Genomic DNA, 19,213 nt, shown 5'->3' on the forward strand with positions numbered 1-19,213 from the left:
TCTAGTTATTATCTGGAAGTGTATGTAACAGAAGTAGCCAAGTTTCTTTGTCAATTGCCCTTTTGAGTCTTTTGTCCATTTGCAGATAGTTGCTGTTTTACTCTGATGCTTTTTGCTTTTGCAAATATGTTTCATCTTCAGAGAAATTCCTGGAAAGGATTCTGATACAGGATTCTAGAATACAGGTTTCTGATAAACTTTCAGATTGTAAAACTGAACTGGGTAAGAAATTACAGGATTCTAATGGAGAAACTGATGACCTCATAAAACTGCTAACAGAAGATTAAGATCAAGAATTGATTATACAGGACTGGATGAACTGATGAGGATGATTATAATTTTTATAATCTTATTTGAAATATTGTTGAGTTTTGTTTTCTCAGCTTTAAGGAAATCTTTTTCTCTCTTCTCTTATGCTAACTATGACTTATAGCAATTTGGTGAAATTATACCTTTGTGAGAAGAACTGAAATATTTATCTTTTTCTCCCTACCTAATCCCTCCAGAATTTGGAAACTCTTTGTGAGTGAGTATGATTATTTCGTGGCAATATAGTTATTTGCTTAAGTTCCATAAGAATCTGTTCTCCTTATAACAGGACACATTGGTTATATTAGCAAGGCTTTGACTGGAATGTCATATTTGAGAGAAACATACAGGCTCAGATATGACAAGACAGCTTTTCAGGAACAAAGAATGGACTTTCTAGAATAAATCCACTTGGAAATATTGGCCTGGTACCTTGTTTACAGAGATTCCGGCAATCTTACCTGCTAAGTAAGGAAGCTCACTTATCTGGCAGGTGCAAGGAACCTCTAAATATTTTGAGGGACCTCGAAAAGAGGAATCCACCAAAATCTGTAGGTACTGCAGGCAAAATCTTATGGCAAGTCCTTGACTTTGGTTTTCTGGCTGTGAGAAGCTTTAAAGTTCAATCTGAGATTCTTCATAAACAATTCCAGCAAAGCAGATTTAAAACAGCCTGTATGATCAATTCCAAGTCTTGCTGCACTTATGTAAATAATTGGACCAAGTTTTATTGAAACTACACTTATTTTGCAAACCCGTTAATCTTAATTTGACTATCTCTTGTAAAAGTGAGGGTGATTTTAGAGAGAAAAATTATGTTTAAGTACAAGCTATAGTACACATTCATGGATATTAGATTCTACCTTTTCTCTTCTACAAGATTCATCTATTACTAATCATAATGTCTCCTTGTGGCCATCCGTCTGTGATACCTGGGAGCCCCCTGGCCACAATCAAACATTTTCCTTCAACTCTACAGCCCAAATACTATCTAAATTTGCCTTGTTGCAGATGTATCGTAAACAATGAGTTCCTAAGGTAAAGTCCCCAACCTATTGATACACACAGGATGGACTGTATCAAATTTGGGACGAATATATTTGGCTCACTCCTACTAGTGGTCAACTCAGTCAAAGGCTATGTTGGAAACAAACCAATCACACTTGTGATACGTGGCCTAATGGCACCTGAACTATGGGACAAATTCCCCATTATGTGTGTTCTCATATCATAGCCTTAAAAAATACTGATTGGTTTGGGATGGACTAGGATAGATGGCCCAGCATATGTTGGTTAGCCCCTAACAGCATTCAGTGGTTATGTGGCTCTAACTTCTGGCCTTGCCTGCCACCTGGATGGATTAGACGATGCACCTTAGGCTTCATCTGGATGCAAGGTAGAACTACATTTACTGTATCTCCTCCTGCTAACCTACCCAACCTGTGACAATGCTGGACCTATTCTGTCTTCCACTGGTATGATCACCTTGCCACAATTTTCCTTCCCTAATTAGGAATCGAAAGTGTCATCTGGCACATGGAAGCCCTATACAAATTTACCATGATGGCATTAAACAATACATAACGTAGCCTTTCATTTCTCGATTTAGAAGTATCCCATTTGGGATTTGCATAAGGCAGTCCTCCAAAACTGAATGGCACTGGATGTCTTGACAGCAGCACAGGGAGGCACTTGTGCCATTATAAAAACCGAATGTTGTGTCTACATTCCTGACTACCATCAAAATATCTCTGGCTTCCTATCTGATATGAGCCACCAAGTTAAATCCATGTCTGACCCTACCCTATCCCTAAATGATTGAACGCCTGGTCAGGACCAGGTCTCTGGACTACTATCAAAACCTTATTCATTGGGTTAATCATATTGCTTGTATTTCTTATTATAATTTGTTATCTGTTTCATTGTTTGTCTTCCACGTGTCAACAAAGTTTTGTCTCCTGGACCGCTTCTCGTCAAATGATTCTCTCGTCTCCAGAGGATCTGTATGCCCTGTCAGCGCTGGACTCCAAGGTCACAACCTTCTGGCTCACTGAGCTTCCTGCCTGTACCCCAATGGTCCCATTTAGGGACAGCTCTACCCCCTTGTACAGCCAGAAGTAGTTACAGAAGATTGACCATCATCCATATCCCCAAAAGATTTCAGGGCCAAATGGGTTTGGGGGGGTTTTATGATGAGGATCAAGGCTGCCCCAGGGAGAAGCCCAAGGCGTCCTGCCCTACATACCAATCTGTGTCATCCTCTGGGAAGCATAGAACCTCCTGACCTGATCCGATCTGATTCTTTTCTAAAGTTGCTGGACCACCCAATAACCAGACCCTACCTACACTGATAGAATTTTAACAACTTTTTTTACATAATCTTACCTTTGTCTTGTGAAGAGATAACTTACATACCTATGCCTTAAATTTAGCCCTACTCTCACCCCATCTTTGCAGTTCTTACTGCCCATGTGTCCTGTCCCCATGCATGCAGCTGTTACTGCCCATGGGTCCTGTCCCCAGGCCTGCAGCTCTTCACTGCCCATGGGTCCTGTCCCCATGCCTGCAGCTCTTCACTGCCCGTGTGTCCTGTCCCCATGCCTGCAGCTCTTCACTGCCAATGGGTCCTGTCCCCATGCTATTCTTTGAATAAAGGAGCACTGCTACTAGACCTTGAGAGTCCAAGAATCTTTCTTTCAACTCCTTGTCTCGCTGAGCCCGCATCATGATTCATCCCATTGTTGGTTTCAGTTGTTTGTCTTTTTCCTTCAACTGTGATTTTCTTGGTTCTTGATGTGACAGGTGACTTTTGGTTGTATCCTGGATATTTTATCTATTAGTTTAGGAAACTCTAAGTCATAACTAAATCTCTTATTTCAGCAGGCAGCCACCTTGTTTAAGTTCAGCACACAAGTTCTGGCCTACTCCTGTAGTCTGTGGTTCAAATGACAGTTTAATTTTCAAAGACCTTGCAGTGTTACTTTGCAATGTTACTTTGAATTATTTATCTGGTGCTTTGGAGGCTCCTCCTGGTCCCTGCTGGTGCTGCCTGAAGGGACAGAGGGATCTCCCCAGGCCGAATTGCCAGGCTGTGTCGCTGTAGGGGAAGAAGAGTCTCAGGTCTGCAGGAGTGAAGAAGCCTTCCTGGCTGTGTTTGTTATAATGGGATCTCCTTTCCTGTGAGGGTCTCAGAACACTTCTTGATCCTACCCTGTGTTAGGATACCCCTACCAGTGTCCCACGGCTCCCTAGGTATCACTTGGCAGGGAAAGATGTGTCAGGCCTATGTCAAAGAGATCTGAGACCCCAGGTGTGTGTTGTGGCAGGATCCCTCTGCAGGGTCTGCCCACCCACAAGATATTTCTCAGCAGGAGAGAGGAGTGCCTCCCTAGCCACCTTTGTCGGCAGGGATCTTGTTGATCTTCCTTGTCAGGAGAACCATAATCACCTTGTGTTGTCATAGGGACTTGTTCCACCCAGGGAGGGAACCAGTGCACCTGGCTGCCTTCTCTTATTATGTTGCGGGTCAGGAAATACTGGTTCTGGAGGATGAAATAAACCATGCTGCTGTGCTGTTCCTCCTGTCCTGAGGTCCTAAACCAGTTTGCTTTCCTCTTACCAACTTTAAGAGTTCTCCTTTAATTGCCTCTTGATTTGTTTCCAGGGTTTATAGTGTGCTTAGCAGAGTGAGGAGGGAGAGAGGGATCTATGCTATTTTGTCTGCACTAGAAGTCTCTTGAAATTGCCATTCCCTTATTTTTAATTTCCATGTCATTTTGTTTTTAATTGGCTTTTCATAAGGAATATATATATTTGATCTAATTTTAAACTCTTTGCCGTTATGTATTTTTGATATTTGATATATTGTTTGTATTTGGTGTGTTGTTGTATTTCCTCTTCTCATCTGTTGATATAGTATATTGTTAAAATTTCTTTGCATCTGTTTTCTTAGTGTGTTATATCTATGTATATAGATAATATTTTTATTCTTTTATTTATTAGCTTAAACATTTAAAAACACATATTTAAACCTATCTTTATCTACAATCCTAAGAATAAAACAAGAGTTGGTTGTTTTAGGGTCCTGAGAGACATTTAGTAGATTTATTGACTCCTCAGGCAGGCTTTTGTTTGAAGACTCTTGAAGGAGACACTGCTTCCATTTTTGAACAGCAGATGTCCTTCCATACTCCTGCAAACATCATTCATTTTCTTAGACTCTTTGGTAAGAACAATAGCATTTGGTGTTTTTGACAGCAGCACGTTGTTCTCATTGCACTTGGAATAAAATCTAGAGCCTCAGCCACGACTTATAAACCATGAATGACCAGGCTGCAGCTGCCGCTACACTTTATTTCCCACCATGTGCTCCGTTGCTACTGAACCAGCCCCAGTGGCCTCCTTGCTAGGTGACTGTATGTTGGCACTTGTCACCTCTACCTGTGTGTTCCTCCTAAGCCTGCTGGCAGCGGGCGTGCCCCTGCAAACTGTCTTCTCAAACCCCCATCCTCAGGGAGACCTTCCCAGGCCCCTTAGAAAGAGCCCTCCCTTCACTTGCTAGCTCCTAACCCTGCTTTCATTTTCATCCAACAGGTTATTAGATATATTGTGTGTGTATGTATATATGTATGTGTGTATGTGTATGCATATATATGTATATCTAAACTGCTTTTTTGTCTGTCTACTTTCACCGGGATATAAAGCCACAGGAATTAGTGAACGCGTCCTTCTTGGTCACTGCTGAATCTCCAGGGCCTGGCCCATAGTAGCCACTCAATAAATATTTGTCAATCAAATAAAGGGATGAAAAGGCCTGAGCAATATGAAATGTTGGTTTGTGAGGATTTTATGTTTATAAAATACTTATGTTTATAAATCAAACCATGTATCCAGAGGTATAACAGTCATTCACCATAATTTTCACAGGTGCCATGTGGAAAGTGGTTCTCAGATGGACTCAGCTAAGAAGGCTTCTTGTGAGGATATTTTTATCAGAATCTTAAACTGAGAAGAAGGAGAAAAAAAATAACTTTGCTATGTCTTGGCAGTGTTAGAAAGCTTTGGTGATTTCCTAAGCAATGAGTTCTCCATGCTGGCATGTTCATGCTTTGTGTTCATTTCCCTCTTTGGGTGTCCAGGAAGTATGGAAAGGCTTCCCATGCATCTAGATTTATTTGTGTCTTTGCCAACGAGCCATCTTTAGCTGTGCTAGGGCTCTGCCACTGAGAATAATAATAGTGCTAATAATAGGTGGGATAAAGTTTCTAATTTGTAGATTGCATGTGATAATTTTATGTTACTAGTTAATAACTCAGGTGCAGGCTTAACTGCAGCCTTCCAAGTTCTCCTTGGCTATCCATCATTTTCTTGTGTATAAGTTACTTTTTGGTATAAGTTACCTAATTTATTAATAAACCCTGTGGCTTATAATGTAAGAGTTATGTGGTGTCTCTTACATTCTCAACTGTCTAAAGAAATGTTAAGATTGACTGAGGAATAATGGAATGTGAATGAGTGACAGTGTGTTCATTCACTGGAAAAATCAGTTTTGAGGAGTGCTGGTAGAGAGCGCAGTTGCCTACACCTGAGGGACGGAGATGGACCAATGTGTTCAGATTACAAATTCGAAAAACACCATGGCTCATTCTTCCTGCCTTTGGGGAAAAAATAACAAATATAGAAACCACCCCCTTAAAAAAAATAAAATGAAGCAAATGAAAACACAAGAAAACAAGACTATCACTACCAAAAACACACACTAAAAAATAAATTTTATTTCTTTACTTTAGTGTTTTTTGATAATTATTCGTCTCTTCTAATGTATCTTTCATGAAATATAAAAAATAGATAGGATTACTTTTTAAATTATAGATGCTTCTAAATGGATCTCTGATTCCATTGTGAAGGAGCAACAGATGTTTATTTTTAGAAAATGAGAGTGGTCAACTAGCTTTTCTGCCAGGGGCATGAACACGGGGGTCGTTTAAATGTGTTTCTGACGTAGCTGAGTCTCTAATGAAGTGCTGCCTTGCAAACAAGATTACTAGTGAGTTCACTAGGAAGATATATGCATAATTCTGGGGGAAAATGGGCTCACAGGCATTTTGATTTTTGAATGTTTGTAGCCAAAAGGATTTATAATGATCTTTTTATCAATTTCAGTAGTCTGTTTCTAACCTAGCTATGACATTCTCCAAAAATAGTGGTGTAATTCAAGTTCAATTAAAATAATTCAAATTAGGGGCCAGCCCAGTGGCACAGCAGTTAAGTGTGCACGTTCTTCTTTGGTGGCCCGGGGTTCACTGGTTCAGATCCTGGGTGTGGACCTATGTACCGCTTGTCAAGCCATTCTGTGGCAGGCATCCCACATAAAATAGAGGAAGATGGACATGGATGTTAGCTCAGGGCCAGTCTTCCTCAGCAAAAAGAGGAGGATTGATGGCAGATGTTAGCTCAGGGCTAATCTTCCTCCAAAAAAAAAAAAGAAAACTACAATAAAATAATTAAAATTAAAATGTATTCCAAATTTTAGAGAAAATAACTGAATGTATCAGCTTTGAAACATATAAGAACTTTCAGTATATTTTAGAGATTTTAAAAATCATATTTTTTCCTCAGGTCAGATGTTGACAGAGATGATTTTAAAATGAGACAAGATATCATGAAAAAAGAAACATCAGCAAGGAAAGGTAGAGCAGAGGGCATCTGGTAAAAGGTCCCCAAGGAGCACATGACTTTTGGCTTGACCCCTTGAATACTGACATAATTGTGCCTCCACCTCGGTACAACTGATGGCAGGGAAACTTTTAAGTATTTCCTTTCAAATGCTGACAGGAGTCAGTCTAACCCACATCCTTCTCTCTTTATCTGGAGTTGCTCTGTGACTCATGTTGACCTCCCTTACCCTGCAGAGGGCTCCTACCCATGTCCCTGCCCAGGTCCCTAGGTGGTTATTACAGTGCATAGGTCAATTGAAGAGGATTTGACACAGAAGAAATAGCACATTTGATCAGTTTTTAAATCTAGAGGTTAGCTGCAGTAGAGTATTTTAACTGGGTTTCATAGTAAGAAGGAATGTTGAGTTCCAGTTCTACTCTGGGTGTATAAAACAACTAAAGTCCATTCCTTCCTCTGATTACAACTAAAACTCTGGACAAAAACCAAAAGTCAACTATCCGTGGACTCTGAAAAATAAACAAAACCAGGTGAATTGTGGTGGAAAGTCAATACCTGGAGAAGTGACCCTCTCAGGGGTGATTTTTCTGTTTTTCTCTGTCCTGGATTTCCCTCCAGGGTAGGCCTCAGTTATGGAGAGGCATGGTGGCATAGATGGCTAGCACTCCTGTAGCATCACCATCTTTGCACCTGGAAGAACCAGGGAAAGTAGCACCTGTGAACCAGAAAATAGAGGAAGCTCAGAAAAGAGAGCCAGAGAACTCTCCCCCACCCCCAATTCTGTGCATGAACTTGCACAAATCTCAGCCTAATTTCTGAACAATGCCTGCATGGAACAGACCCAGCCCAGCCTAGCAAAAGCCTAAAGGACTGTCTGAGATTAGAGCCATCCATACAAGTCTCTGACTAACTCCTAAATGATGTATATTCTGGACAGGCACAAATCAACATAGCAAAGCCTAGAGAAGTCAACTGAAAATTGAACCATATGCACAAGTACTGACTACTGAACTATGCATGTATGGGGCGGATCCAAACTGTCATAGAAAATATGAATTTGAACCACTGCTCATCGAAGGTGAGACAGAAATTGTGGTCTGAACCTAACTTCTAAATGGGAAAGGAAAAAAGAATAATCTTCAGAAGATTATAACAGGACCCAGGACCCAATCTTAACATTGACAGTATGCAGGAGACAATGCCAAAGGACTCAACACACAAAGAATGTGGAAAATATAATCAATTCTCAAGGGAAAAAGACAATCAATAGATCTCAACCTCGACATGACCCAGATGTTAAAATCACCAAAGAATTTAAAGTAGCTATTATATCATGCTCAGTGAGGTAAAGAAAAATGAATTTGAAAAGAGTCAAAAGATAGGAATCCTTAGGAGAGAAACAGAAATTATGAAACAGAAACAAATGCAAAGGTCAGAACTTAAAAATATATTTTAATAAAAGACCTCGATGGGTTCAACAACAGAATGAATATGACAGAGGAAAAGGCCAGTGAACTAGAAATAGAACATATATGTTATCTAATCTGAAGGAGATAGAGAAAAATATTTTCTAAGTACTAGATCTCATGAACCTGTGAGACAATATAAAAAATTAGGGCTTTAGAGGAGAGGAGCAACATCTTTGAATGTTGAAAGTGTTGAATGAGGAAAAACATCCTTGAAGAACTAATGAAAGACGACACAGGATAAAAGTCAAAGAAAATCTTGCCCAGATACATCATAATCAAATTGCTAAAAACTAAACATAAGGAAAAAATTTGAAAACAGCAAGGGAAGAATGATGCAGTAACATAGAGAGACCATAATTTGAATGCCCACAAGTTCCTCATCAGAAACCATGGAGGTCAGTAGACAGGAGAATAACTCCTTTAGCTGCTGAAAGAAAGGACCTGTCAAACCATAATTCTTTATCCAGCAAATTAATCTTCAGGAATAAAAGCAAAAAACAAACAAACAAAAAGATGTTCTTAGATGAAGGAAACTAAGAGATTTCCTTGCCAGGAGACTTGCTCTGCAAGAAATGCCAGTGGAATCTCTTCTGGCTGAAGGGAAATGATACCATAGGGAGACTGGATCTTTAGGAATGAAGGAAGAACAGAAATGGTAAGTAGTTGCATAAATATAAAAAACTTTTTCCCCATCTTAAGTTCTTTAAAGTAGGTATGACTGTTGAAAGTGTAATATTGGGGCTGGCTCCATGGCTGAGTGGTTAAGTTCGCGCGCTCTGCCGTGGCAGCCCCAGGGTTCAGATCCTGGGCGCGGACATGGCACTGCTCATCAGGCCACGTTGAGGCGGCGTCCCACATCCCACAACTAGAAGGACCTGCAAATAAGATATACAACTGTGTACCGGGGGGGGGGGGGGGGGGGAGGGCGTGGCGCAGTTTGGGAAATAAAGCAGAAAAAAAGAAAAGATTGGCAACAGTTGTTAGCCCAGGTGCCAATCCTTAAAAAAAAAAAAAAAATGAAAGTATAATATTGTCTGGTGAGAGTTTCAGTGTGTACAGATGTGTAATACATATGGCAACTATAACATAAAGGGAAATATGGGCGGTTAAAGGTCCTATGTCATTTCAAGGCTTATATATTTTACTTGATGTAATAAAATATTAACTTTAAGTGGATTGTAAAAGATTTAGGTATGCATATTGTAATCCATTAACTACTAAAAATATAATTAAAATATTTAGATAAAAAGCCAACTGACAAAAGTAAAATAATATTCAACTAACCCAAAATAAAGCAGGGAATGGACACAGAGATGAATACAAAATAGAGGAAACAAACAGAAAATAAATAATAAATTTGCTGACTTCAATGCAACTATATCAATAATCATATTAAGTGCAAACATTCCAATTAGAAGGAAGATACTGAGAGTGGATACAAAAGTATGACTGTAATATGTGCTGCTTACAAGAGACATAATTTTAATATAATGATGCAGATAGGTTGAAAGTAAGCAAATGGGAAAATGTACAGTATGCAAACAGCAAGCATAAAAGGCTGAAGTGGCATAAAATAGACTTCAAGACAAATAGAGTTATTAGAGATAATGAGGGACATTTAATAATGATAAGTGGGACCACTTATCAGGAAGACACAACAATTATAAATGTTCCTAATAAAGCCTCAAAAACAATTGGTTCACTAACTTAAACAAAATAGACAATTCCACAATCATAGAAGGACATTTTATCATCTTTCTCTCAGAAACTGATAGAACATCTAGACAAAGAAGTCATGAAAGCCATAGAAGATATGAACAACATCATCAACCATTTTAATTTAATTGACGTATGTGGAACATTGCATCCAACAGCTGCATGTGCCTGTGGTGAATTCACCAAGATTATAGCATTACAGTGTAAGGATTGTGTACTCTGACAACAAATTTAAGTAAGAAATCAATAACAATCAGATCTCTGATATAACCCCAATATTTTGGAATTAACAACACACACTTCCAGTCAAGTCATGAGTCAAAGATGAAATCACAAGAGAATAAGAAAATATTTAAAAATAAATGTCAATGACAATATAACACATCAAAAATTTTTAGATGCAGCTAAAGATGACTGAAAGGGAAACTTACAGATTAAATACTCATAATAGAAAAGAGGAAAGACCTAAATGTAGCAATCTAATGTTCTACTTTAAGAAGATGGAATGGAAAAAAGAGCAAAGTAAAACCGAAGTAAATTTAAGGAAGAAATTAATAAAGATAAGATCAGAATCAACAAATTAGGAAACAAGCAGACAATACAGAAAACAAACTAAGGCAAAACCTGGTTCTTTAAAAAGATCAACAAAACTGACAAACCTCTAGCTAGACAGATTAAAAAGTAAAAGAACATAAACCACCAAAATCAACAATAAAGAAGAGGTTATCCACACAGACCCTACAGACATTAGAAGAAGAATAATAATACTGTTAATAACTTTATGTCAACCAATTCAACAACGTATCTGAAATGGAACATTTTGTTAAAAATTATAACTTACCAAAACTGACTCAAGAAGAAATAGAAAGTCTGAAGAGAATTCTATCAAGTAAAAAAAATTAAGCAGTAATTGAAAAAATCTTTCGACAAGGAGAAGTCCAGACACAGATGAATCAGTCACTGTTGAACCTCTCAAACGTTAAGAAATAATCCAGTTCTATTCAAAAGCTTTCAGAAAATAACCGCAGGAGAATAATTCCCAACTCATTTTATGAGGCAAGTGTTACCCTGATTCTAAAGACAAGGCATCATGAGGAAAGAAAACTATAGACCATGGACGTAGATCCAGAAATCCTTAACAAAATATCAAATCTAATGCAATGATCTAATATAACACAAAATGATAACATCATAACCAAGAAAGGTTTATTCCAAGAATACAAGGTTGATTTAACATTCAAAAATCAATATAATTTCCCATATTAACAGAATACAGGAGAAGAGCTTTATGATCATTTCAATAGATACAGAAAAAGCATTTGACAGCATTCAAATTCATGATAAAAACTCTCAGGAAACTATGACTTTTCAAGTTGGTCAAGGGTGTTTTTGAAAAACTTAGAGTCAACCTCATACTTAATGTTGAAAAACTTAATTATTTTTCCCTGTGATTGGGAACAAGGCAAGGATGCCTACTTTCACCACTTCCATCCCACGTAATTATTGAATATAGCAATATGAAGAAATAAAGGGCATATAGATGGAAATGGAAACAGTGAAATTGTCTCTATTTGTAGATGATATTATTTATGTAGAAAATCTCAGGTAATCTACAAAAAGAAATACTAGCACTACTAGAACTATTATTTAGCAAGGTGACAAGACATCAGATCAATATATAAAAATAAATTGTATTCTCATATACTGGCAAATGTTGGAAAATATTTAAGAAACAATTGCATTTACAGTGGTACCAAAACATTAAAAAAACCTAGGAATAAATCTAACAAAATATGCCCAAGATCTCTACACCAAAAATAATTCTGAGAGATTGCCAAAATTTTCTTAAAAAGATCTAAATAAATGGAGAAATAGTCCACGTTCATAGATAGGAAGACCCAACATTGTTTAGTTGGCACTTCTTCCCTATACATTCAATGAAATCCCAGTAAAAACTAAAATTGGTGTTTCCATACAGACCTAGAATAACCAAGATTTTTTTTTTCTTTTTTGCTGAGGAACATTCACCTTGAGCTAACATCTGTGCCTATCTTCCTCTATTTTGTATATGGGTCACCACCACAGCATGTCTGATGAGTGGTGTAGGTCCACGCCTGGTTTCTGAACCTGTAAACCTGGACCACTGAAGCAGAGCATGCCAAACTTAACCACTATGCCATGAGGCCGGCCCCGCAAAGCAATTTTTAAAAGAACAGTGTTGGAGCACTTGCCTTACCTGATTTCACAACTTCACTGTAAAGAAGCTGTAATGAAGATATAGTGGTATTGGCAAAAGATGGACTTACATATGAATGGAACAAAACTGAGTCCAGAAATAGACCATACATATACAGTCAACTGATTAAATAAAAGTGCCAAAGCAATTTAATAGGGAAAGGAACTCTTTTCAACAGATGGTGCTGAATCAACTGGATATATGTATGAAAAATGAATGCTCGAATTGACTTTACTGCTTTGTATTTTCACTCCTTTATCTGTTTCATAGTCTCTTTAGTGATGTTCCCCTTTTCACTGCTGACGTTGGTGACTTGGTACTTGTATTCTCCCTCTCTGTCTTTCTCTGTCTCCCTGCCTTTCTATTTATCAGTCTCTCATGAGCGTATGAATTATGTTAGTCTTATCTCTCTATCAAATACTTGTATGTTTATTAATTTCTGCTTTTACAATTATTATTCTCTTCTTTCAATCTTCTTTCTTGCCTTTGAGTTGATTGAGGATTATTTAAAATTGTATTTCCCCTTTTTTGGCAGTTATATACCCTTTTAGTGGTTTACTCCAGAGACGACAACTTGCATCTTTAACTCGTTGAGGGCCAAAGCTAATTACTTTTAGACTCTTCAACTCTAATTTCTTTAAACGAAATTCCTCTTCTATATTCTATATCTGTGGTTTCTCATCCATGCAGACTTGGAGTCTATCTACACCTCTTTCAGTTGTTTCTGCTCTCATTCATGTTGCTTGTTTTATGTCCTGATGATCCTAGATTAACATTTTATTACTGATGTTAATCTGTGGGACTCCTGAGAACCTACATTTGGGATGTTTTCTTCCAGAAATGGCTTGTGTCTGCTTCTGCTGGATGCCAGGGGATAATTTCAGTCTGTTTCAAGGATCTCAGCTCAGTGTAAGAAGGCTTGCTTCAGCCTACAGCCTCACTGCTGCCTATGCTTCAGTGCTTTGATTTCAGTGCCTGATCAGCATCAAGCTGGGGGCAATTCCTTTCCTCCTTGCCACCCAAGTCTGCAGCTCCCAGCTAGCTGCAGGGAACATTTTCATGGGGAGAGAGATTCCTTGGAAAACATCACGTTGTCTTGCTAATCCAGTAATGCCCTAAAAATGTGTTTTATCCAGGATGTATTTATTTGGCTGCAAGTGGGACCCTAAGACCTCCTCGTTCATTGTTTTGAAAGAAGTAGTAGTACTGATATGCCTAATTTCAATGGGGCAAGGTTGTGGGACTATTGCTGAATCAGCTTTGTGCAACCTGTTGTTGCAACAGAATAATGGTGTTTCATACTGTGATTTACATCATATTACACAATCATATTTTCAGTATGTAAATTGATGGGAGGAGCCAAGTAATGTATATAATCTTTGACTATACATAAACTTTAGTTTGCTGAAGTGTGAAATATATATTGTATATTTAAAACCTTAGGCTTGATGTTTCATTTGCTGTTTTGTATTTTCCTCTTATTTTGATTTTCTTTTTTCAATTAAGAGATCAGTTACTTTGAACTGAGTTATTAGATGCAATGTTCAAGTATTTTGAAGATTTTCATCTATTTTGTCTTATACTGCGCATCACAGACCATGACATTTGGGATAATTATATGACACTAAATATATAAATAGACAGTTGTCTATAGGCACACATCAAGGTGTGCACACAATACTGTGTGTTTCTATGTATATATATATACACACACATAACCATCTCTATTTGATATCTAGCAGAAAGTTTTAGTCTGGTTCAGACCTCTGACTTTTCTTTCAATAGTATATAACAAAATAAAAGATGTGACTATATTTAATTTTTTTGCAAATTAAAAATTTTGTTTTATTTAAGTAAAATTTTGATTACTATAAATCAGTGATTCTTAACGGGGTAATTTTGTGGTGACATTGGCACTGTCTGGAGATGTTTTTGGTTGTCACATTGGGTCAGAGGGAGGTGCCACTGGCATCTAGTGGGTAGAGGCCAGAGATGCTGCCAAACATCCTACAATGCATGGGACAGCCCCCACAACAAAGAATAATCCAGTTCCTAATGTCAACAGTGTTAAGATTGATTTATCCTTAGGATTTAGTTGATATAATAGCAAACTGGATTGAGAATAGGATTGAATACCCAACATTTGGCTTCCACAGTTTTTAAATGAAGGCTAACAAACAACTCTACATATTGATGGAGAAGTTGTAAACTTGTAGTTAAATATGGTCAAGCTGATGTTTTCAATGTTTATAGTCATTCAGCATGATGACATCACAGTGAAAAAGTCACATTTAAGAGGTGCTGGGCAGCTGTGTCGCCCTCATGTCTTGTTCCCTGTGGGTGTCTGAGATCTGTTGTGGGTAGCAGAGTATCTGCTCCCTGGCTGGGACGAAGGCATCAGCCTGAGCAGAATGGCTCTGCACTTATATCTCCTTCATCTAATCCTTTTTCCTACCTTTCCCTGGACACACTTTTCTAAATCTGTTTAGTACTGTGAAAATAGTTACTTGTTTCAGTTAAGTAGACCTTTCCTCCCCTTCTTTGAGAGTTATTAAAACCATGCATTTTCATTTTATTCTTCTAAAACTCTGTGATGTTAACTTTAAAAAGAAATTTGAAAAGTAACTTACTTGAAACACCTTCTCTATGGAATGGCATTTCATTATGTACAGTTGAACTGTACTCCTATACACTGATCTTGAAATAAAGAGATGGTCTTTCATTCGAATTTAGATTTAATGTGGACATTAACACAAATGAAAGAGATTCCTGTCTCTGTTCTTGTGCTTTCTTCTCAGTGAACCTTCGGTGTGCATATATGACAGTAAATTACTTACAGACTGAATATTTGAATCTGATTTTCTTTTAAGAAATGAGCCTGGGCCTACCTTATACCTTTTTTCATTTTGAGGACATAGTTTTAAAAGTTTTTGCATATATTATCAGTTTTAAATTGATTCTCATCATACATCCATTTCTTCTAGGCATTGGCACATCTCCACTTAATAGAATATGTTGGAGAACAGACTGCTTTGCTAATAAAGGTACATTAAATGCTGCAATATAATGTGCTCTAGCCACTATTCCTTTGATTTTGTGAAAAAAAAAATCTGGCAAGAATAGGTCATATTAATTATGTAAAAAAGTATAGCAGGGGAGCTGTTTTATCCTGTCTAGCCTAGAGATGCAAGGAGACTTTTTCCAAAGAATATATGGTTACAAATGCCTCCAATTTTGCTATTAGCCTTTAGTTAAAACCTGTCTAAGAAGGAGAGCAACTGAGACACCAGTCTCAGTAAGTGAATGTGCAGAGGGCCCAGCCCTGGGGCTCTGCCAGGAGATCAGGTCCGTGTGACCCCTGTGTGCTGCCACCAGATGCAGACGAGGAACAGAGGCCACTCTACTCCCCTTCTCATGGGCTGGTTGGCTTGGTCATGGCTAAGAATTGCTCAGTTACTTGTGGAACCCAGCCAAGGCTCTTGGTAGGGGTCAGGAAAGCCCAGGCTGGTCCTGTTTGTATACCTGGGTCTGCCTTGGTCTCCTCATGTGTAAGAGGAAGAACTGACAGCCCTCCAGTCCCTTCTAAGTCTCACATGTCCTAGCATCGGATCCTCAGTGCATGTGATTTAACAATACAGCTATGATACACAGTGCTGTTATTATCTGCTCCTTCCAGATGGTCCCAGAAGATCGGCGCCTCACAGCTGCCATCATCCTGGTGATCTGGGTCTCTGCCATTGCATCATCTTTGATTGACAACATCCCATTCACTGCTACCATGGTGAGTTGCACATCTCCTCCTTGTGGTAAGGGCCCAAGTTTCAGCCTGGACACAATCTGGGCTCACCCTGCCTTCCACAGGAAGCAGAGAATAAACCCTGACCCTTTGCTGCACTCACAAGTTTAGGGGACAGACATGGCAGAGCCCAGACCACAGGCCAGGAACTGCAGTGGGTGGCGTGTCCTGGGGTGTCACCCTGACTGGGAGCTGCCACACCTCATGGAAAACACAATCTTTTTATTTTTTAAAAGAAAATTGTAAGACACCAAGACAGAGGCTGGTTGCAAGCATTCATTCTTTATTCCCTATGAATGCAGAAACTGTTCTAGCCAGTCTGGATGGCTTCTGGTGCTTGGCCTGACAGGACTTTGAAAACTCTGTTGGCCTGACCCCGGCCAACACTGGAGATACACATTAGAGTCCTGTTACAGGGCTGATGAGCCCTGTTCCTACTATGTCTTCTGACATCACTGCTTGCTGGCCTTAGGGCAGAATTGTGAATCCCTAGTGTGACAAAGTTAAGGTGTGACAAGGCCTTGCATATAGGAACCTGGGGTCCTGTTACAAACACCTGAGGTCCCCAGTATGCTGAGCATGTGTGAATACTCCTCATGGCTGGACTCTGGATTGAGGGTGGAGTTGGTCTTTTGTTTTTGTGACCTTGAGGACTCACTCCTGTGCCCTGCAGAATAGTCCATGCAAGGGGGCTCCCACGACATTTCATCACCCTATATCATATTTGGAACCACCTGGGACCCAAGGAACAGAGCAGAGAACCTGGCAGTGAGGACAAAGGTGGGCCAGGCCCCTCAATGGGGGCACTTGTCTCCCTCACAGGACCTCAGACTGACCTGGGACTCTACGTCACTCATTCATTGCCTGGAATCATATGTCTGCCAGGTCACTCTCTAGTTACCTAGCTATTGTTCCTCCATGGTCTGGGTTGGATAATTCTGAGCCAATTCTGTGGCTGTTATTATTTCCTCATAAAGTCCTGAGTTAGAGAAGTTGTGTGGATGTCGTCGAATGTCCCAGTTTTGGCTCACTGGGCACCATCATGACTGTGGCTGTGGTGCTGAGGCCCCTTGGAGGCTGAGGTGGCTGGGTCCTGGGCTTCTGAGATGCCAGGTCAGCTGGTGCGTGCATCCCGTTCTCAGATGAAATAGCCTACAGAAGACTCAGTGCATCAGAACCCTCAAGGCCACAAGGTATGGCCACAGTCCCCAGGATTTCACCCAGAAACGTTTCTCTGCCCTTCCTTTTGGCCCTGAGTCTCACAGCTGATACAACCTGCTTCCTGGGGGGCTTCCAGGTTTGAGGACCCAGATCTTATCTGGGACTGAATGAGAGAGTCCTTGTTGTTAGAAATTTAGGTTCCTCCATTTTCTAAAATATGACACAATATTTTCATTCTTCAAATTTTAATAGTTGCTTAGAATTTAAATTTAAAAAATAAATCAAGGGAATCACAGAAGTAGTATAAAATACCTGTGTGCTCATCACCCCAAATGAGGATATTTGAGCATTTCAATTTCTTTGCCTCAGGTTTTCTCATTTGTTTTATTTTTAAGAAATAAAACATTATAGATGAATATGACGTTCTCTGTCCCTCCTCTCACCCTACAGGATTGTGTTTGTCCTTCCCTCTCCTGAGGGAACTGCCCTCATGAAACTGGGGAATATCCAGTCATTTGATGGCGCACTGTGGAAGGAACTAAAGGAAAGATCTTGGTTTATATGAGTCAACATGGATAGAGACCAAATCCTGAGAGATCAAATCAACAGCTTTATGCCTAATTGGCACACAGCTTTCTAAAGCTCACAGATCTCTGTCACGTAACTTCACCAGGTTGTCACTTGGTGCCCACAGTGGCTGGTCAGAGGAGCACATAGAGAGACACTTGGGTTTCCATCTCAGTCTGGAAGTGGCACTGGAAGTGACCTGTCATAATCTTGGACAGGAGGTGGACCCAAGGCCCTGCCCAAGCACAGAGGTCTGGAAAGGGGCATTGGGTGGATACTGAGGTCTGTGCCACTTTCCCTTGCTCCCTTCCTCCCTTCTCTTCATTTGGGTGTCTTTTCACCACTTCTTTCTCATTTAAGTGGTGGTCAGGGATGTGGTCTGTAGGATTTCATACTTACACACCCCCTGAAACATCCTTTGACCTAGCATGTGGCCAGTTGTCCATGTGTATGTGAGCAGAGTTCTATACATGTCCATAGGAACAAGTCTATCAACTGTGTTGCTTCTCTCATCACTTCTCTAGTCATTTGGTTCTGACAGAGCAGATCACTTCATGGATTTATCTATTTCAACTTGCAGTTCAGCACATTTTTGCTGTATAGTATGTCATTATATTAGACACTGGAGGTTCATTATTGGTGTCTCTTCTGGATGGCTGGTTTCTTTCACATTGTGTAAGGTTTCTCTTCATCTCTGCTCTGCCTCTACCTGGTGTATCTTTTTCTAATCTTTTATTTTCAGTCTTTTGAAAATGTTTAAATCCTTTTTTAGTTGTATTTTTTAAGCAGCATGCAAATGGATTTTTAAAATTTCAAGCAGGTAATCACTGTTTTTTAAGAGAACAGTTTAACATGATTAAATTTTCTGTGTTGACTGATGGACTTGAGTTTGTTTCTACCATTTTATTATGATTTTGCATGTATTATGCATGTTCTTTGTTGATTCTTTTTTCCCCTATCATTTCCTGACTTTTCTTGAATTGGTAAATCTCGTCCCCCAACTGGTTTGGAAGGTACTGGCTTTATTCCCAAGTTTTTTAGTGGGGCTCTTTCTATTTGTAATGCACATAGTTGTATCTGCATTTCAATCAACAGTTGCAATCAATAAAACCCACTTCAGTTAGTTTAAGGAGAATAGGAGTTTGTCTAAGGATAGCGCACAATTTGTGGAATTTCTGAAGGACACCCTGGGAAGGGGTCCACTCCATGAAGCTCCCAGCTTCTGCTGCTTTGTTTGAATGCCTGGGCTCAGTCCCCCAATGCTGGCTGTTGAATGCTGGGGCC

At 39.3% G+C, this 19,213-nt stretch overlaps 1 protein-coding gene across 6 annotated transcripts in view; it reads left to right on the forward strand.

The window, feature by feature from the left end:
- OCA2 (OCA2 melanosomal transmembrane protein) overlaps positions 1-19,213 on the forward strand; it is a 358,682-nt gene that overhangs the window by 219,312 nt on the left and 120,157 nt on the right. For all 6 annotated transcript variants that reach the window (XR_006887681.1, XR_006887683.1, XM_046655122.1 and 3 more), the window contains 2 exons: positions 15,390-15,449; positions 16,082-16,186. Coding sequence is in view for 4 of the 6 variants with exons in the window: in XM_046655122.1 (XP_046511078.1) it covers positions 15,390-15,449; positions 16,082-16,186 (165 nt within the window). In the remaining 2 variants the exon portion in view is untranslated. The remainder of the gene's footprint in view (positions 1-15,389; positions 15,450-16,081; positions 16,187-19,213) is intronic.

Source organism: Equus quagga, chromosome 2, assembly GCF_021613505.1.
Source record: "Equus quagga isolate Etosha38 chromosome 2, UCLA_HA_Equagga_1.0, whole genome shotgun sequence".
NCBI lineage: Eukaryota > Metazoa > Chordata > Mammalia > Perissodactyla > Equidae > Equus > Equus quagga.